Below are 22,404 nucleotides of genomic sequence, written 5' to 3'. Positions count from 1 at the left end.
TGGCAGGGATTGATAGTATATGTTTTTGTTCCAGTACTATGACTGTACCTCTCATACTTGCCATGTCAAGTCATTACATTATCAGGCATCACATTGCAAAACTAAAACATTCATGCAGATTTGGACAGAGTATTTTTTCCCCTTCCTTCTTTTTCTTATACCCAGAAAAGAACTTGTTTCCTTTTCTTACCTAACAGCACTGCTGCCCACATCGAGATCTTGGGCAGTGACAGCACCAATGATGGTCCCGATCGGGGTGTCCTCGTAAACCTCCATGGTGTACAACGGCTTGCTAAAAACTGGTGGCTCATCCACGTCCAGCACACTGATCTTCACTGTAGCTGTGTCTTTGAAAGGGCCCGCGGAGTGAAACCGGTGGTCAAGGTGAAGGTTGGAGGCTTCTACTTTAAAAGTATATGCCTTCTTTGTTTCAAAATCTAACTGCTGCAGTGAGAGAAAATCATATATGAGGAGGTACAGTCACGTGAAATGTAGCAGAGATGTGAACATTCCTTCAGAGCATTTGTAAGTTAGTACCAATTGCATTGGTTTCAAAATTTAATTTTCCTTTATAATTAGTGGGTAAGGAAAGGAAATTATCACCCACTTGTTAGAAGATTCTGGATAACTTGCAAAGATAATAATCAATTGCATACACTAAAAATGACCTATCTAGGCACATACATGCTAGGTAAGGATTTTTCCTTTTATATAAGCAGTTAAAACAGCAAAAGAACAAATATTAAGGGAAGCATTTTCTGCTTTTATACAATGCTGACATCTAGTGGAATTAAGCAGTAATTAAAACAACGGAATTGAAATTGGGTCGTTGAAGATACTCTATATTCCAATTAATGTGATATGACAAAACACGTTTTTTTGGTGAACGACTTTCTTATTTCAACAATAATATAATTTTCTATCAAGCACTTTGGAATTACTAGGGGCTGTATGAGGATTTAAAAACACGCACAGTGGCAATTATGAAAAGAGGTTTTGTCTCATGTTCTCAGTGTTGTGTATATATTAGCAGGCACTGAAATGAAACGTTAGGATATTTTACTAATAATTAAGGCTTTAGACATGTATGATACAGTTAAATAAGATTGTGGAACATATTTGTGGCTCTGATTTCTAATCACCTATGAAAAACCAAGATGACATAAAATTAACATCAACAGATTTTTCTGGGACCTTTAAAAGTTATTGTTTTCTAAATTAATTCCTTCTAGTATGATTCCAAAGACTGGTTAATTCCTCTGTTTTTTGCTTTAATACACCTAGGAAAAATAAAAGAGGTATATTTCTCTCTTTTAAAGACAAGATTTCTGGTTTGTGCATTTTCTCAAAGATGGTAAAAGAAAATTTAAAAATCACTATGAAATCCTCAAAAACTCTCCCGATTCCATGGAGTTTTTAAAAAGCAAACAGCAACCTTCATGAACTTGACATTAAATTTCTTTCATAGTAATTTTCATTTGGGGATCTATATTTGTTTTCCCTGCAATTATTCCCTTTATTTCATCCAATTCAGTCAAGTTTTATTCATGTTTTTATCTGCTTTGTACTCTGTGCTTTTGTTTACTTTCTGTATTTTTAGTTAACCACCTCATACCTATTTTCAGATAACATTGATTTTCTTTAATTTTTATCTCTTCCCTATTAGGAATTTTGATTTATCTTTAAGCCAATGAGAATGAAAAATTGTATGCATAATATGCCATGACTAATGTTAGAGTTACTGGTTACAGGAATAGAAATACAATACATCTAGAAAAAGAGAGGAGATAGTTCCGTGATGCTCTTGATCTGATCAGCCCATAGCTTGACTATTGTATTTTGTTAAAGAAATCAAGCTCAAGACAACCAATTGTCAAAATGGGATGGCAAAGCATTAATCAAGCAAAAAATAAATAAATAAATACAAAACTGCTACAATTTCCAAGAATTTTTAACCTGAAATGAAGATCAAAGTAATACAAGACACACATTTTCAAATATTGAAAGGTTATCATATTGAATGTCAGTTAAGACTTATTCTAATAGTCTCTTAGTAGAATTCACAATTATTTAAATCATTAAAATGGTAGCTTTAGTTTTAAAAAGGGAAGAAATCTCTAACAAATGAAACCATTCTAAATTGAATTAATTTTTGAAATATCAATAGTCTACATGGTAAGGTCTGACAAAGATATCATAGCCTACATGGGTTACATCCTGGGTAACAGAAAGATGGGATGACAAATAAAGTTTGCTCTTTCTCTATATTCAGCAAACTTAGAGAATATTGAGAAACATGTCATCTTGTTTAATGAACGAGCTGTTTCAAGAAGTACTAAATCATTTGAAGAGTTCAAGAGAAATCAGATGCCTTGAGAGATGTCTGAGAGACCAATGTATAAAATTAGAGGGCTGCACTAAATAATTCAAATTTAAAAACATGGAAAAATATATTTTCTGTTTTTGTAAAGTCCAAATGCTCTATGAATGACCAACAATATCATTTTTCTATTGTAGTGTTCATCAACTTCTAGTGTAAGACTATGTTGATTTTTATCTCCTTGGGTCCTTTTGCCTAGAAAGCTAATTGAGCTGCCCTAGCTCACACACACAACAATTTTGGCCAAAAGTTAACTTCAGAGATCAAGGAGTTAAGACCAGTTGTTCCTGTAATGCCTCTGATTATCTGTAATGATTAGGTGAATTCTTTCTAGAAAAGTTCTAAATTTTATTTGCCTAGTTGATTAACATGTCACAGCTATTTGATGGACTTGATTCCCACTTCAAAGTCCTTTTCAAGCCTAGAAATAAAAGGTGAATTCTGAAACCTTTTCTAATTTTCTTTAGGAGATCAGACATAGTCTATTCCTTTTAAGAACTTCTGGCCTATCACAGCAGGCAAATATTTGGGAGTCAGGGAGATAGAAAGTGAGATGAAAGAACCTTTTCATAACCGAAAACTTATATACTGGCATGATCAAAGAAGTGGAGAAAATTGGAACAGAAATGGCACAATAATATCCTAGGTGGCCTTAATTCTTCATGACCCTGGCCCTTAGGTAATGCCACTTTATAAAACTGTATAGTTCAGAAAGAGCAAAGAGAATCAATACTGATCTCTTTCTGATTGATTTTATTCAACACATCTGACTGACAACCCTCCACTTCTTGGGGTGAAGGATGCTGAGGAATGAAATTCATCTAACCTTACCATCACCAAAATCTCTAGTACTTGAAAAAAAGTAAAGAAGAAACAGGATTTTTTATTGTTAGAAAATTAATCCTATTCTGTGGCAGAAATCCATTATTAGGAAGTTGAGCTATTTTAGCTCTCTAATGATAGAAACATTTGTGGTACTGCTTGCTGCCCATTAGATTTTATGAACTTTTCTGGAAAAGTAAGAAAATGCCTGATTAAAGAGAATTTAGATGAGTGACTCTTTATTCCTCAGAGTGTTTTAATAAAGGAAAGTTAGTGAGACCAGAAATTTCAGAAACCAATTCACATTGCAGGGAGTTGTACAGTAAGAAATTGTAACTATGGAGAAGTGGGGTATGATATATTTAATTGTCCTTCAGAGTGTAAAGGAGGAGTGGCAAGATATTGCCTTTTTGCATTTTTGTTTTTAGCCTCTTTCTCTGCTCTTACTTTGCCAAGGTCCAGGTCATGAAAACTACATAAAATCTTAAATACAAAATGATTTCCTCACTTCAAAGAGGGATAAGCATGTTTTGGCATAAAATACAAAAGAATAACTCTCTGGGCTCTTCCAGGCTCATCATGCTTCTAGGTACTGTTGAGTGGAGACAGACAGCTGTCGTTAAATTTTGAGGAATTTGAAACACACCAGCTTTGGTAGACAGAATTCCAAGATGTCCCCCGACTTTCACCCCCAGTGACTCATATATAATCTACTGCCCTCCACTGTCTGAGGGATCTTGAATTGCATGGGATATCACCCGTGCAATTTGTTAAGTTTTATGGAAAAATAAATTATGCAAATGTAATTAAGGTCAATAATCATTTGACATGGAATTAATTAAAAGGGAAATTTTACTTGGGTGATCAGACCCAACCATGAAAGTCTTTAAAGGCAAGATGCAGTGCATATTATTTCCTCATGGTTGAAGAAGTAGATGTGGGAGTGCAGGAACCCACCTGGCAATTGTCAAAGGGATGCCATGGGGAGCTGCTGGGTCTTGGTCAGTACACAGCAAACAATGAGGACCTTGGTCACACAGCCGCAAGAAATAAACTCCACCAACAACGGTAAGCTCAGAAAAGGTTTCTAAGCCTCAGATCGGATTTTAGCTCCAGGCTATACCTTGATTCAACAGAGGGCCCAGTTATAACATACTCTGACCCACAATAGCTGTGCTTTCTTCCCGTTTTAGTTTTTCACTTTTCTATATTGCTACAAGTTTTAATGATGAACATGCATCATTTTCACCAACACAGTATAGTCATCACTCTTCATAAAATGTGTCCTTTAGTAATAAGATTCTACTTTTTCAGTCATATATTAGGTCTTCATCGCCAATGAAAAGGAGAATTGTTAATGAATCTAAAAGACTGAAGGCTGTATTTTTACCTGAAACAGACTAGATGCTTTTGAAGACAAGCAATTAGAAAACAGATTTATACCAGGCTGAACCATGATGAAAAGACATTAGGACAGCTCTTGTAAAGTAAGTTTATTACTCCAGGTTGAACTACAAAGATAAGACTTTCACATCAAACATCATTTTAAAGGAAAATCAAGCTTCCCAAAGCTTAGTTTTATGTTCAATATTGTAGTCTATTTATTAATTTGTTGCTAGCACTTTTCCATTCTATAAGAAATTATTCTAAAACTATACCCTAGTCAAGTCACAGAGTAAATCATCTATAGATGATGTTTGCACCTACTTCTTTGACATATTCAAATAAATTTAAATCCACATAAATTGAATCAAGTGATTATTTCCATTTTACTGGGTGACACAACAGGAAACGAGGATATAGTGATTAATAAATGAAGTCTATTTTATCATGGACCTTATGCTGTAGAGAGGGAATGCCATCACAAAAAAATAAGTAAATACATAATTTTCCAGTAGTGGTAAGCTGTATTAGGAAAACAGAGTAATGAGATGGAAAGACAGGAGCGGGCAGACTGTACTAACAACAAATAGGAAGTGTATCTCTGAGGAAGGAATAATGGAAATGAAATGAGAAGAACAAGCATGGAAAAGTCAGGGGAAAATGAGCCTTGGGGAGGTCAGCAAGCATAATCCCTGAGGCATTTTATTCCTCATTTTAATAAGTATTTAGTGGACATCTTACCATGTTCTAGGCATCATTATAGATGATGGAACTGAACAAAACAGACAAAAATTGCCACTTGCTTGGGGCTTCCTGTTTTCTAGGAGGTGACGGATAACAATAAGATGAATAAAATATGTAGCAGGTTGGGTGGTAGAAAGTGTTACAGAAAAATACAAAACTTGGATAATAGACATGTGCTGTGTGTGTCATGGGTAATGATGTGTCCCATTATCATTAAAGAAGAAATTCAACTCAGCAACTTCCTAAAAAATACTAAAATAATTATGTAATGGATAAAAAAGTTATTATATTATTAAGTGAGGATGTCCTTATAACAAAGAAACAAAATCAAATATGGACAGTTTTAAAACCTGGATTTTTAGTTTTTGACTAATATCAACAGTATTTCAGTTTTAAAATCTAAAAAAAAAAATTTTCAAACAGTAATGGAATTATCAGACCAAAAGTGTTTTATAAATAAAAATATTACAGTGAAGAAAATACATTTTACACAACTTCTCTCTAAATCAATTTGTTGTAGTGCTGTTTTCTAGAAATTCATTTAATTTTTCTGTGGGTAAGTTATAAACTCTAGGATTTTGTAGCACTGCAAATTTTGGGGAGTTTTGAGGAATTAACTTAAGAATAATGGGCATTAGTTCTGTGCCCATATTTTTGTGACACTCATTTTCGGAACAAATACAGTAACTAAGACAAGACAAAAAAAAAGGTATTGATGAAACATCTAGTTCTTCCAGTTTAGGGGTTTTGGTGATAATTTCCCCAAAAATACAATAACATTTCATTAACTATTATGAATGCTTAAGAAATATGTTTTATATGCACATTCAGTATAAATCATGACCATCTGGGGTGGTCAACTACTTTTTTAGCTTCCTTGAATGGCTAATCTCACATTTTACTTCTAACATATATTGTTCTTAGCAATAGCTGAAAGTTTAGGCTCTTTGAACATATAATTTACTTGACTTGGAAAAAGTTATTTTTCTTCTCTGAACTTCATATTTTCCATTTGTATAATCAGTTAAACACTAATTTCTAAATAACTTACAAAATATGTTAAACTTTGCATGGCATATGAGAACTAGGAAATATAATTTATCATAAATTACAACAGTAAACCAATATATTTTTTGTTTTGGTCAACGAAAAACTTAAACACCTTGTACATGTCAAGCATTCCCTTTATCATGGAAACACAAATTTAGATATGATACAGAGCTTTTCGGGGCTTGAAATATGAGGAGCAAAGAGATGTGTTCAAATTCTGAATGCCACAAGATTCACAGGTGTTTTGACAGAAATGCTGGCACTCGGGAAGAAAGTTAAGAAGTGATCAGCTTTACCTGAGAGACTCATGGAAGTCTTTGGTATGAATTATGGGAGGTAAAGGTTAAAAAGACTAAGATAATTAATTCAAATACCCATGTAGGGCAGTGCCTTCGATGCAAAAGGAAGAACAGCACAACATCCTTGGCAGAAATCGCAATGAATCTGGTGTATTTGGAATTCAGCCAATGTGTGTGTGTGCATGCAGGAGATCATGTTAAAAAATACACTGATTTCTATGTATCTTACCAGTGCTGGGAACCAAAAAAAAGGATTTTAGCATGAGAGTAAGACAGAGTTAGGTTTCAGCTATTCACCCATGGAGGCAAGGGTAAGTTGGGTGAAGATGTGTAAGACGAGGAGGGGTGAGGGGTTGTGAGTCAGCCCTTGAGGAGGAGATGGGGAAAGTTTAGCCTGCGTTCACAAGAAGTCAGTGGTGGGGCTTCACATCCTGTTTGGCAAGATGAGGTTGATGGCAATGGATGGAAGCAGCACAAGAAAAAAGCCTAGATTTCTGGTTTAAGAAACTGGAGAGGAGGTGAGTGAGGCCTTATCCAGGAAGGAGAATGGATACGCAGGAGAGTTTTTGTTGAGAGAAAAGAAGGAATTTGGCTTTGGACCTTTTAAGTTTAAAAAGACTATGGAACACACAGTAATACCTACAAGGCAGCAAAATGATCTGCTTTGGTTATGTCAATTTAGGAGCAAATTTAGAGCTGATGAGACTGATTAGGAAAGTTAGTAAGATGTTTAAAAAAGAAGGTGAAGGTAAATATTTATAAAACCAGGAACAAAATATTAACAAAAACAGATAATCTGCCTATGCATAGTTGAAAATTAGGCATATCAGACTGGCTAAAAATAGTACTCTTTGTTTTTAAATGAAATATATAGTTGATACACAATCTTATATGAGTTTCAAGTGTACTGCATAGTGGTTTACCAGTTACCTGCATTATTAAATCTTCACCCCATCTATTGTGGTTCCTATCTGTCAACATAGAAAGATGTTACAGAACCATCACTGTATTCTCCATGCTGTACTACCACCCCTGTGACCAATTTATATTATGACTGAGTGTTTTTCGTGCTTCTTTATCCCCCTCCCCCATGGTAACCACCAGTCACTTCTCAGTGTCTATGAGTTTACTGCTGTTTTATTCATTTTGTTTTGTTTTGGTTTTAGATTAGATAAATAAGTGAAATTATATGGTATTTCATAAGTGATTTATCCAATAAGGGGTTAACATCACAAATATATAAAGAACTCATATGACCCAACACCAAAAAACAAATAACCCCATTAAAAAATGGGTGGAGGACATGAAAAGACATTTTTCCAAAAAAGAAATACATATGACCAACAGGCACATGAAAAGATGCTCCATACCACTAATCATCAGAAAAATGCAAATTAAAGCCACAATGAGATATCACCTTGCACCAGTTAGAATGGCCCCTATCCAAAGACAAGAAATAACAAATGTTGGCAAGGATATGGAGAAATAGGAACCCTCCTACACTGTTGGGGAATGTAAATCGGTGCAGCTACTGTTGAAAACAGTATGGAGGTCCCAATAAAAACTAAAAACAGAAATACCATACAACCCAGTAATTCCACTCCTAGGAATTTATTGAAAGAAAACAAAATTCCTGATTCAAAAAGACACATAGCTCCCTGTTTTTTGTCACATTGTTTACAAAAGCCACCATATGAAAGCAACCAAAATGTCCATATCAATAGATGACTGGATAAAAGAGTAGTTTTTATAAACTTAATAAATTGAAGTGTATATTTGGCTATATAAAATATACCAAATTTTGCTTTCATTTTTTTCCCTTAGGAGTTATGCAAAAACTAACCACATGATGGTGCTATGCTACCAAATCATTTGATGTGAACTTTTTTGCCATTTAAGTGCAAAAAGGAAAACAGTTTTACTGACTAACAGGGTGTAGGTAAAATACAAACATCCGATGGGATCAGTTGAGAGCATAGCCTATTTATTTATGGGTTCTGGTGAAGAATGAGGTATTTTATCTCTTTTTTGTTTAAAGAAAATAAAATTATTCTGCTTTGAATTCAATGTGATGACAGTTACGTTTATTTGAAGTAATGTTGCCAGGTAACATCAAAATAGTAAAGAGTTTCTTAATTCCAAAATAGCTTCACTTACTAAAAATAGAGGATGTATCTTAATCATTCTTTATTTTAAGAAAATGCTATTCTTCCTTATTAGTTCACAAAAGCTTTTTTTATAGAAACAGTACAGGATTGTATAAAAACTTATGCAAGATAATAAAATTGTCCTTTTGCATAATTTAAATGCTCCCCTCACCATTTTAATTATTTATTTCTTAATCAGTACCAAGAAAACCATAGTACTTCTATAAATATATTTGTATTTTCTGTCTTTGAATGTTTTTTTTATTGAGGAACATACAATAAAATGCACAAATCTTAGTGTACAGCTTCATGAATTTTGACATGCTTATACACTTTTGTTAACCATTACCTTGACCTAGATACTAAACTTTCTTACCAAACTTTTTTTCCCTTCACCTATTTCACCCATCTGTCTATCCCCCTTACTCTATGGAAACCACATTCTGTATTTATGAGACTATTTCAGTTTTGTTTACCTCGTATGATTTTTAACTCTTGTAACTTTCTATTTATATTTATATTCAATAAGCTAGTAAGTATATAACAAACTCATACTTATTCTCATTCAGTAGAAAAAAAACCCTACTAACTAAAAATACATTTCATTCCACTTTCCTGTAAGAATGATATTGCTTAATTTAAAATACCTTATTCTATCATTTTAAATATAGCCCATCTCTTAATTTTTAGATGGAATGAAAAAAATTTTAAGTTTTTTATTCTGATTTTCTTATTGTTTTTATTGTTATAATACTTGACATAATGTAAGACACATTTGTTTATAGTTTGCTCAATGCAATGACATACATGTAGACTAAGAGCAGTTTTTTAAAAACAGCATCTTTAAACAGACATCTTATTTATAACATTTCATAATGTTATTCTGAATAGAAAGTGACACAGTGAAATGGCATTCTGTCACTGTGCTCATAAACTGAATCTAAGTTGAGGTTAAAAAGGATGAACTAAATACAAATGCCTTTTTCTCATTCCTCTCAGCTCATAACCTGACCATCATTTTTATCTGCTTAGACCCTCACTCCATAGACAAACAAGAGAGAGGGGAAACTAGTAAAGGGAGAGAAAATAAATATTTTGGACATGAACCTAGAATGAGATATGTGTTTACACATTTTAATTTATTTTTAAGTAAGCTAGGGAAAGAAAAAGCTCTTTCAAAACAAAGTCGATCATACTCTAATGTTAGCCAAGCAACTAAAATAAGTTAAGAGAACAGCTATATATTCAAATGTAGAATATGTATTTTTGGACTTTCTAAATTCAGTTAGTATACTTAACAGCATAATTCCTATATGAATTCGATTTTACATCAAAACTCTTTTTGCCATTTTATATTGAGATATGGAAGGGAATTTTTCAAAAACCATTTAAAGACCATCATGGAACTGAAACACTGCTATTGAGGTTTGTATATGTATCTGTTAATATACATCTAGTTCTTCTAGAACTCCCAATGGTAAGTGCAAGATAAACTTTTCTGAGAACTTAATATATGTACTGATCGTTCTATAAATCAGTCCTCACACACACTTCTGAAGAACTGCAGTTGTTAATTTTGAGTTTTCCTTGGGCTTTATTTTACTGAATATTTTCTCATTTTACTTGCATGAAGTCATCATACTGCCATGTTTAACCAAGTCATATGACTATATGTCTGTATGTGTACACACATGCACACAATATACCATGTATAGCAGGTAGGTAGGCAAACAGATGATAGGTGATTTTAAAATTCTGTTGCAAATATGTCCTCCTGAGTTATTGTCTATTTTTTAATTCTTTTTTCTTCTGAGTTATTGTTATTTATTTATTTATTTTTAAGATTAAAAAGATCTACTCTGCAGGCTGCAATTTTCTTATGCAGCAGAAACAATAGGTTACTAGTCAAGGATTGCCTCTGGGGCTCCTCATATAGAGATTTTTAAAAATTGCAACATAGAAAACAAATGCATTCAAGTGCTTGTTGTCATTTACCAGATGATCAGAATACTTACAAAACTCTATTTTGGTTGTTCCTTTAAAATCTAGGCAGAATCTCAGCATTTCTCACAACCCCCATTGCTATAAATATCAAGGTCCCTGTCTCCTCATCAGTTTCCTGGATTATTTCTGTAACTTCTTAACTGATCTGTTTTTATCCTCACTTTCTAGTCATTATTCTTCTCAGAACAGCCAGAGTATCCTGGCTTTACAAGGGTGAAGGTAATTTAAACATGAAGTCCCTGGGAGCTTCCCTATCATCATCTAATTCAGGCCCTTGGACAGGCTTTCAAGGTTATCCATGATGTGTCCTTCCTCGGCATCTTTGACCTCATCTCTGGTTACAGACCCCTGAATCACTGCACTTAGTCCCACTGCCCTCCTTCCTTGCCCTGTAAGGCTCCCCACTCAGAGTTTTGGAATTTCTCCTTGATCCTTCTGGAACACGCATCCCTCAGATACCACTCTTGCTACCTTCAGGTCTCTGCTGAAATTTCACCCTAACAGAGAAACCTTTTCTGATCACCTCACTAGAAGGTGCCACCACTCTCCACATTACTTGCAATGCCTATCCCCTGTCTTATGCTTTCCAAGCTGAATTTCTCAATGCCAGCAGTGCTTGAATTAGTTTATCATCTGACTTCCCAAAGGAATGAAAGCTGCCTGATTACCCAGAATGTGTCTATTTTGTTTACTGCTTTGTCTGCAGACTCAAGAGCAGGGTCTGGGATTTAGTGACCACCATCAATATCTGTTGAATGAAGGAGTGAATGTTCGTTATGGACTGAGCTTTACTTAGATAACAAGTTTTATACCAGCAAAATGGACAATAATTTATCCACTGCAAAAGGAAAAATCTTTCATATGCTAAAAGGCAGAAGATCTGCTCTTATTACTTTAGTAATGATGTTTATAATAATCATTTACACAAAAACTGAATTGTTTCCTTAAAAAGTCATTCATTTTGATATAATATACCACCCCCTTTTCAATTATGTTAAAAAATAAAAAAGACTGTCACACATTTTCCCAAATTGACACTTAGACATTGATTATTTACTGGTACTGATAGTAATGTGTGTAAATAAAAATATAAATATAAAGCCTTATCTGTAAATGCAAAATATATAGTAACTATATAAGTATACATAAATATATACATATATATAGTATATACAATATAGACTACTATAGGTCAATTTTACTTTGGATATTAATTTCATACTTAAATTTTGTGAACAGTTGTGTAAAATATTTTCTCTTATTTTTTGTATTCCTAAGAGAATTTATATTTGTTCCATACAAATTAATATCTATCATTTTCAATTTTGGAGATCTTTCTAAAAAAAAGTGATAAGATTTTTCAGTGACTTGTTACTGAATAGAAAGGAGAAAAGCAAATGAACAACAAACAATAGAGGAATAAATTTGGTGGCAATTTGACACAAATATTTAAATGTACTTTGAAAGTCAATGTGAATACCTACTTTTGCTGAATGGGATCACATAGTTAATTTGTAGAAAGGCACAATTTATTTTCAATAGCAGAAATTTAAAAATAACTAATCTATATGAGAATCATGTTTTTTTGCAGGATTATTTCCATTACCATACATATTGTTTCTTTGTTAAAATTCAGTTTCTGAGCAAATATGGGAACAGAAGCCTGATTAGTGAGACTGAATAAAGAAATACTTCTTGTAGGTTAAAATAATCACAATTATTAAACATGTATGATAAACTTCAGTTTGGGGTGAATACAGTGTACTTTGTCAAAGGAGAGGAAAAAATAGTTACTAAATTAAATGAGGCTCACTTTTTGCCTGCACTACATGATTGAAAATTCCTATAATTTACCTTCTTGTTATGGAAACAATCTATACATCCCAAATATAATTGTGACTGTTCTTTTCCTCACATTTACATACCCTGTCTTCATGCTACTACCCAACTAAAAACAAACTACATATAATGGAAATAGTGACGTTTCTATTATTTCAAATTTGGCTCTCCCTTCCTGTAGTCCTCTTCTGCACTAATCCACTTAACATTGCTGAAGGACTTCTCATCACAGTCCACCCTCCTCTCTTGTCAATCCTTCTCTTTGCTTCCCTCCTTATGGCCCCTCAGCCAAACATTCACCCTTGCTCAGGGCCTGCTCTCCTCCAGGAGTAGAGGTCCTTGACATCAGGAATTCTCTACTGTGATATCAACTCTCGCCAACAGAGTGTGACTTAGATATTTCTATTCTCAGGAAAGTCATATAAGTGGCGAGACCAAGCCAAGTGGCATTAGGGTCTACTATCAGATCTTATTTTTAAATTCATCTTTTTTGTCTAAGGTCTTAGCAATTAAAGACTAAATTAAAATTAAGCTGTAAGCTGTAAAAAGCTATTTCAAATGATTTAATCAAATTAATAGTCCTGATTGTTTCAACATAAAATATATACCTGTTGAATTACAGAAAAAAGTGCCTGCAGGAACTTCATTGTCATCTAGTCTTTTCTTACTTAAAATATTACTAAATGAAGGGAAATTGATATTGCTCATTTTCAGCTTTTAGTCATTCTGTTCTTTAATTATTATTGGGCAGTCAACAGTCCAAAAACTTATGTACCTTTTTCAGTTTGATGACTCCTTCTTGTGTATCTTCATCTGTGACAATGTCAAACAAATTTCCCCCATCTCCTGGGACAATGTTGTATTCAATTTCTGCATTTTTTCCAAAATCGGGATCCACAGCTCTTATTCTTCCAATAGCTGAGCCAATTGAAGAAGACTCAGGAACTTTCAGATGGAAGATGCCTGATAAAACGTATATAATTTGTATTAACAATGGAGTTAGTAAAGTATATAATAGGATTACTAGGCTTGAAAAATATATTCTATAGAAAGTAATTAAATTTAGGACATAATAGTATGAAATTGAAAGGCAATTTGCTGTCAAGTTAAGGATTATGATTATGAGTAATGACTTTGCTTTTCACTTTAATAGATCAAGAACTCTAATTGAGAATTATAAATAGTAAAGTGTGTTAAATTAATATTACTATGAGGAAATAATTTAATAATGACAGCATCAAAGTGTACCTATTGTCAAAATAATAAAATTCATTTATACCAATAGAATAAAATCCAGGATACAATTTATAGATTTTAAAAAGATGGATGACAGATATAGAAAGTTAAGATTGTGTTTCCAAATACACATACACACACACACACACACACACCATATATAAATATACAGACATTTATTCTGGGTATAAATTATTAAGCCAAAAATAGCCTATAAAATGATTATATGTATAGTTAACTAAAATTTAATCCATAATGAATTTAAGTATAGTCTATTACTGACTAATATTCAAATTATGTTTATTAAATTTTTACTGGGTATCCCAATAGTTACTTTTACACACATTTAAAGTCATGATGTAAATTTCTAGCTCCACACCTTTTTTGGTTTTTTTGAGTTTAAAAAAATAAAAAGTAAAATGCTGATCTTTTACCAACAGGTGGAGCACCTATATTTCTATGAATTAATACAGAGTCAGAAAAAAACTAGAAAAATTCCTGTCTCTATACAATATACTAGAATTAGGACAAATTGTAATATCCCTCAAAAATGAAAACATATGCCCTGTTTAAAAGAGTTTTAGAAATTTTGTAAGACATAACACAAAAATAAATATATAATATAGGCTATTTTACTGACCTGTGATCAATGTAAATATTAATGAATTAAATAACAATCTATTCAGTTGCAAACAAGGAAAGTGAAAGAATGGGAGGAAATTTTTAAAATTCAAGAGCAAAACTAAACTCGAAGTTTGGATTTTGCTATTGGCTTTCCTGTTTTAATTTCTATTAATGTATTTTGGATTGTAGTTGGCTAAGGATAAATCAGCCAGAGTAACTGATTTGGTTTGACTCTGGTTACTTGTTTAGAAATTAAATTAAGAAAGTCTTTAATATGTTTTTTGAATGCTGAAGTTCATTCCACAAACTACATTACAATAGTTCTGTTATCGGCTTCAAGAAGTATGAGCAAAAGATAATCACTCATACACCTTGTGAAGATTATGTCAAATACTTTCTTTCTATTCCTAACTATTTTTAAAGGTCTTATAATTCTCTCACAATCACTTTCAAAATTTGGCAATTCATTAGCCCTTGAAACAGTTAAATCCTGCCATCCACACATCCCCTTCCTCCAGAAAAGGTAGCCACTATTTGCTCTTATAATGTTAAAAACAGCTTTATTTGTATCCAGTGTGTTAGGCAGAAAGATAGATATGAGCAAAATGAAAAGAGGGTGGGTCTCATCAAAAACTCAAGGAGTTAATCAAATAAAGCCAGAGAGCCAGAAAGGACTCACAGAGTTAACTCCCTTTTTCAATCTGAGTTCATTCCACATGCCCTGAATCTGAGCTGACCTTGAGATTTGCCCTAGCTGACGCAAGTTGAGATAGGGCAGAGAAATGAGACAAGTATTATGATTAATTTTCCTAAAAATGCTGAGATCTGAATAGCATAGTAGGAACAAGGAGGACTTATCTTGAGCTCAGAGCAGAGAGTTTGGGGGTTATATTCCTAACATATTCTTTGGTAATCAGCCAACAACTTATCTTAAGGCAAGGCAAGCAGTCTTAACTGGTATGTTGCCAGTGATTGAGGGTAACCACTATCTTGGAGAGGAACAAAAAATCTGTCCTACCGAATTACTTAGAGGGCTCGCTATAGACAGTGACATATTGTCTCTCACCAAAGATAGACATCATAAGATGCCTAACAAGCCTACACCCCCCCCCACCCTTTACCTTTAACCCATTCTTAAAACTCCTTAAAAGAAAGAATCCCAGCTTTTAGATGTGCCTCCTCTCTGAGGCTGCCCATACTCACCTTCCTTTGAGTGTGTCACTCTCTCTGTCTTACTCCATGTAAGTAGAGAGGAGCTACTGAGGGTGCTGTTTTAGGCTTGCAAGTTCCCATCATCACTTGGGTGAGTGACCAGGACAGAACTGCTGCTATACGATCATGCTCCTTATTAGCCTGCCTGAAAATCTCTTTTCTTTGCCTTTAGTAAGTTCTCAGAACATAATCTCACTCCATCCATTGCTCTGTCGCTCCCCCAAATCCTGGGGTAGTAGGGACTCAGTTTCCATGCCTTGCAGATTCAAGTGGACACTGGATGCCAGTTGACACTGGCTGTTGGAGTTAGCAAGGAATTATGGCCTTTGCCAAACCGCAGTTCAATGAGCTACCTCTCCTTCCCTCAGTTTTTCTTTCCTCCCTGCTTTATTCAAGTATGCCTGCCTTTACCTTCACTCTAGCCTGCTCCTCCCTTGGAGTGTATTCAAATAAAACCTTTATTCTGCTTCACTACTGCATCTCCACCCTTCTGTTCTTTGTTGAGTCAGGGACAAGAACCAAAGAGAACAAACCCACCCCCAACCAATGGACATTACCTCATTGGAACATATAATATATTTAGTCTCAAGAAAGTTAATTTTTACCTAAAACTTGTTTGGTTTCATGTAAAAGAAGTTACATTTTATAGTGGTCCAAAAATAATTAATTAAATAATTTCAAATAATGTAATAAGTTGATAACTGAATTAATCTAATAATTTAATAATTTAATTTTTAATTGAATTAGTTTGATAATTATTTAATAGCATACCTGCCTTCAAAGGGGGAGGTGCATTATCTTTCTAAAACAACGAAGTTAAATAAATAAATACACAAATTAGCAAACCTAGGCAAAAAAAAAAAAATTCCAGCCATAATACTGGAGTGTTATATAGACAATGTAAAAAAATTTTTAATAAAGAAGTCATATTAATCAAACTAGCAACTTCTCATGGGTTAGAGTTATGTTTCACATGATCTTATTCCCTAAACACTATACACAATGGATGTCATACAGAGAAACACAATGTTTGCAGAACTAAAAACAGGGTTTGAACTTAAGGCAATCAGGGCAAAAAGAATAAAATCATAGGTTACATTGTATACCCATTACCTACAGGAGAGGTAAAGAAGATATTCAAGTGGAATTTGTCCAAATTCAGATAGCCATAATTACACAAGCAAAAGCTAATGTGACTTCTGCAACCTAGTTTCTATAGAGTACAAGTGTTTCACAATAGCTATACTAAACCTGTTCCTATTGAAGCACTCTTAAAATAATAGCAAATAGGAGGGTGCCTGAGTTCCTGGTAAATGTGGCAAGAAAGGATGGGACACAGTTGTTTGAAGCTGTACAAAATTTCTCAGGGACAAATTCCAAACCAAAACAATAGATGTGGTATATAAGAGTTATTTTTCATTCCCTTTTTTTCTTCCTTAATGTTCATTAAATAGAACTCGTTTATCAGAAACATGTCCACATCCTTTGAGTCTTGTGTGATTGTGATAAAGAACCTGAAGAAACACTAAAAGCCCTGACTCTACAGTAGAATTGGTCATGGTCCACTCTCACATCAATAAGCATTAAGGAAGGTCTTGAATTTTTAAAATGATCAATGGAGTTCTATGTTGAGTAATGTACTATAAATTCTTCTCTAACCAAGTACTTCTTCAGGAAACTTATGACTAAAAATTATCAAAGACATAGATGGCACTCAGAGATTGGAGAGAGAGAGGGAGCTGTTAAGTATAAAGGATTTCAAAGTTCAAATGTGACCCGCAATGACTAGTGGAAGGCAGTGGGGCAGAGGGATGGGCATAGATTGGATGGGATGGTTAGGAAAATATGGACTTCTAACTTAGAGGGCTTGGAATATTTCAGCTTACTTTATCTGATCAATGGGAGCAAGTGCAGGTTACATATCAACTTTATGAGTTAGTTTTTCATTTGAACATTTAGAAGCAAAAGTAAGAGAATTAAAAATCAAAGAAGATAATCTAGGCTGCCCTAAGGGATTATGGTTAGTGAAGTTGAAAACTTTAGCTACAACTGAGACATTCCAATAAGAAAAGAAAATTTAAAACTCTGGGTAATCTGAAGGACAACAGATAATGCAAACTATAAATGAAAGTCCCCCTTTTCAAGACAATATGCTGAAATGTGAGTTTTATGTTATATAAAAGAACATTTTAAGAGGCCAATAATAATAAATGTGAAGACAGCTATTCCTTGTAGTACTATGTCAATATAAGTTAAACAGCATTTTTTAAAAAGTTGCCAGCATAATGTGTGCCCACAAATTTCATAATTATCTTACGTATTGAAAAACTTGTGATAAACTGAAATAGTAACATGTTATAAAAAAGCTAGACTCAATAGCATTCACTAACATGCTCCACCAAAATTAAAATATAGTAAAGTAAAATAGTGATTCACTGCTTATATCTTTATTTGCTCATTGAGGTTCAAAAATAGCACTGAATTTTCTGTTCTTTACAGAGCAGCCATACATTTTAGTAAGTTGGAAGACACATTCATTAAGACAAGCATTTTTCAATAAAATATTGTAGTTGGTAATAAAGTGTACAGAATATGGAACAAGTCAGAAAAACTATGCATTAGTCATGTCATATTGTTAGGTTCTGTCGGTTTATTTCCAATGACTTGACATTTTATCATTTCTAGAAACTCAACAGCAATAAAGCTGGGGTCATTCAGATTAATTTGAAACTGAAGTAATTTTCAGCTGTGCCAAAGTTGGACCACTTATGATATACTATGTAATTACATAGCCATCATCTTCTAGGCATCTTACTTTTGATGCATATGAAACATCTTAATGGCACTACCTGTACAACACAGATTAAGAAATAAAACAGATGACAAGAAATTGTTCAGTAAAAATATGTGCTTACATTTTCATCAAATATACATGCTAAGCTTAAAAAAATGTTTCTATGGAAAAGGAGAAAATTGCATGTAGTGAACTCAGGTGGAACTATAGTGATCAATTTCTGTTAAGTTCTTATAGATAATGTTCCCTTTTAATTCCAGATGTAAAAGTATCTGTTGCTCAGTTATAGGCTAGGTGGCATCCTCTTTGTAAAAATGTTATTTAAAAAGTTATACTCTGATATACTGTTATTATTAGGACTCATACTGGATGTGTGTCAGGGGCCATTATTGATACCTGAAAACAAAGAATATACAATTTTTTTCCTCCACTTTTTCCATAAGGGAGTTTCCGATCACTGATGAAAACGCTAAAAAATACATACTTAACAAAATATGAATTAATATGTTATAATTTACTTAGATATTAAGATTATAGGACTTGAACAAATATCTGTGAACTAATGCATTATACAATACCATAACAATATTCAGCAGTAAGAATAACATATGATTTCACTTATTTGTAGAATATAAAAACAAAGCAAAAGAGAATGACCAAAACAACAGTGGACTCACAGACACTGAGAAGTTACTAGTGGTTATCATGGGGGAGGGGTTGGTGTTGGCAGGTGGGGAGGGTCAAGCGGGTAAAGGGGCACAAAAATTCTCAATCATAATGTAAGTTCATCATGGAGATGTATGGAGAACATAGCCAATGGTTCTGTAACATCTTCCTATGTTGACAGTAACTGCACTAGTGGGGGTGAAGATTTAATAATATGGATAGCTGCTGAACCACTGTGTTGTATACTTGAAACCAATATAAGATTGGTTTCAAAACCAATACATCAATGATACTTCAATAAAAAAAATCAAGTAAAAAGAAAATTTTATACATACAAATTATCTTTCAAAATGCATTTTATTTTATATGTATAGTAATAACTAGTCTAAAGTTACTCAAAGCAATGTTCAACCACACATAAAATTTATATATGAAAAACAACTAATTTAAAGGTAATTAGTATTTAAAATACTGGAATACTAGAAATATTGAAATGTTTAAGTAGAAAGTATTTCAAACTGATAAGAATGTAACATTTTTCAGAACTTGAAAACATACACTTAAGACCACCTAAATAAATACTTAAAGTACTACACTTACATTTAGACTCTAGAAACTAATGTGCATTAGCATAAAACTGTTGATTCAGTGATTGAATTCAGACATTAAATTGTTCTAATAGTGATCCTGCATGTTTGTGTGTGTATGTGATTTACCATCAAATCAGAGAGAAATAAAAATGTTGCTTTATCAATATCTTCTGTTTTAATTTCTTAAACAAATATAATAGCATACAAAGTGATTTATAATAAATAATAATTTTAAAAAGTAATAGAAAAGTTACTTACATAATCATAATAGTGGATGAAACTCCTAAAGAAATATCTCATTACAACTTAATTTTCAAATAGTATTTTAGTAATCTGTATATCTCTATTATAATATTTCCTTCCAGAAATGGCATTAGTCAATAGGAAACTCTTATGGCGATGTAGAGATGGAAGAAAAGAAGATTTAAAAGAGTTCTGAAAAATATTTTTTAATTTTAACTGAAATATTTTTTCCCATATCTTGAGAATTGGAGGATTCAAGAAAAATAATAATTGGGTAGCTGAACATTTTATGCCTTCATTTTCCTCAAAAGCCTGAAGCTATGAATATTTTCAATAAGCCCATATTAAAGTAATAGAAATGTAGTCCACAAGGAAGAAATATTCTGATAACAAATTGGATTCAAGCTGGATTTTAGTCAAGCATACTCAACATATAGTGAATGGAATCTCTCAGGAATGACAGACATCCATTCCTGCTCATTCTTAGGATGAGTCTAGAATGAACAAATTTTTTATTAAAGTGTCAAGGATTTGATTACCAAGAGCTTTACACTATTGGCTGAATTACATCACCTTTATGAAGGTTACAATTGCTTACGCTAGATTTTCATTAACTATGTACATGAATATTTATTGCCATGCACATAATATCCAAAATATGAATGAACTATATTTTATAATTTATATTTAATAATAAAAGCATTTCTTTTCTCAAATTAATGAGAAACTAAATCCCTCTAAAGTTTCTAGTGCTGAGCAGCAAAGCACAACATAAAAAATAAGGACTAGATATTGTTTTGTCCTTTTTAAATTCCCTTTGGGTAGTAGATTAATTATTAAGTCTACCAATAACTCAGAATATTGATATGCTATTCAACTACAGCTTTTGGTAGTCTCTTCCATAGAACTTTGAAGAAAAAACAATAAATAAAAAAGATCATGTTTATCCTGATGGAGTGTATTGCTCAGTGGGGTAAGTAGATATTAATTAAACAACTCACACAAAGTGAGATTGCAACATAACATCTGTGCTCTAAAGGAAAGTTACACAATTCTATCCACTTTTTATGACATAAGCAGAGATTTTTAGCTGAGTCAATTAGGTAATGTTGGATCTGTGAGGTCAGCTAGTAGAAAACATACCAAACATGGTAGTGACTATATGACAAAACCAATCTGATCGTGGTTTCCTGAATTCCCATTTCATTTGTTCAATTAGTCCTACTGAGACCTAAAAACTTTAATATCAGATACTGAAGTAACATTATTATGTACTTAAATATATGAAATAGATATCAGCTTTGTATTAAATTTAAATACATTTATATATTATTTAATATCAGTATAATAATCTCTGTATATCCATCATAATTTTCCTGTTTTATTTCCTCATCCAAATAAAACACACATTTTATCATTTCAGTATATTATTAACCTATGGCCTATATTTTTGTGCATATATCTTTTTGTTGCTGCAATTTGGCAAAATTGAATCCTTAATAATTGATAATTACTGTGGTTGAAGAGTAAAACCAGAGAAGCAGACAGATAATGCTTTTCCAAGAATGCTTTTTCCTCTCTCTCTCTCTCTGCTCTTCTCCAGGATACCTTCACTTTCGTAATCATGAAGCAGGCATTAGGTATCTATGGACTTCCCCCATTTTGGGGGAAAATATGCTGAACTTTATTTTTTGGTCCTGGTTGAAGGGAAGGCTACCCTTACCTACCCTGAGAGGAGGGTGAAGGGCAGCCCCACCCTTTCATTAGATGGGGATTAGCATGACTTTCTCCAAAGAAACCTTCCACCCAAAATTCTCTCTCTACTCCACACTACATAGGAACATATTTTAAAAGGGTACACAGTCTCATGATGATGGAGGGCTTTAAAAATCTGAAATACATTCTGATATTACTATTGCAAATTCTGATTTTTTTTTTTCTGGGACAATACTTGGCTATGAGGTATCCATTGGATATTAGCTTCCAGTGGAATCTTCAATATTAACCTCTTGTTATATCTATAAAACTTCCTCCTCTCTTCTCTCCAGTTTCAATTGAGATGTCCTTCTTTCCTTATACTAAACTCTAACAATTTGTAGGTATTGTACTATTTGTTAAAAGTCTATCTCCTCTGCAAAAAAATGATTTCTTCTCAATTGAAATATTCTAGGAATACACACTGCTCATATTTGGTCATACTACAAAAATTTCCCTTGTCTTAAAACATTATTTAGCTATCCTCTGAATTTCCTTTGCCTTTCCAAACAAAACTCCCCCTGAGAGCTCCATGTCATTCGTGTCGCTAAATCCAGTGACAACTTCTCAGCAGCACTCAACACTTTTGGTCAGTCCATCGTCCCTGAAACACATT

The 22,404-nt window shown here is 33.1% G+C and overlaps 1 protein-coding gene across 2 annotated transcripts in view; it reads right to left on the bottom strand.

The window, feature by feature from the left end:
• CDH12 (cadherin 12) overlaps positions 1-22,404 on the bottom strand; it is a 996,051-nt gene that overhangs the window by 44,198 nt on the left and 929,449 nt on the right. For both annotated transcript variants that reach the window (XM_036896727.2, XM_036896726.2), the window contains 2 exons: positions 13,444-13,631; positions 191-444 (listed from right to left, as the gene is read on the bottom strand). In XM_036896727.2, coding sequence (XP_036752622.1) covers positions 191-444; positions 13,444-13,631 — 442 coding nt within the window. The remainder of the gene's footprint in view (positions 1-190; positions 445-13,443; positions 13,632-22,404) is intronic.

Source organism: Manis pentadactyla, chromosome 2 (genome assembly GCF_030020395.1).
Source record: "Manis pentadactyla isolate mManPen7 chromosome 2, mManPen7.hap1, whole genome shotgun sequence".
NCBI classification, from domain to species: Eukaryota; Metazoa; Chordata; class Mammalia; order Pholidota; family Manidae; genus Manis; species Manis pentadactyla.
This window is presented reverse-complemented; position numbering and strand designations above follow the sequence as displayed.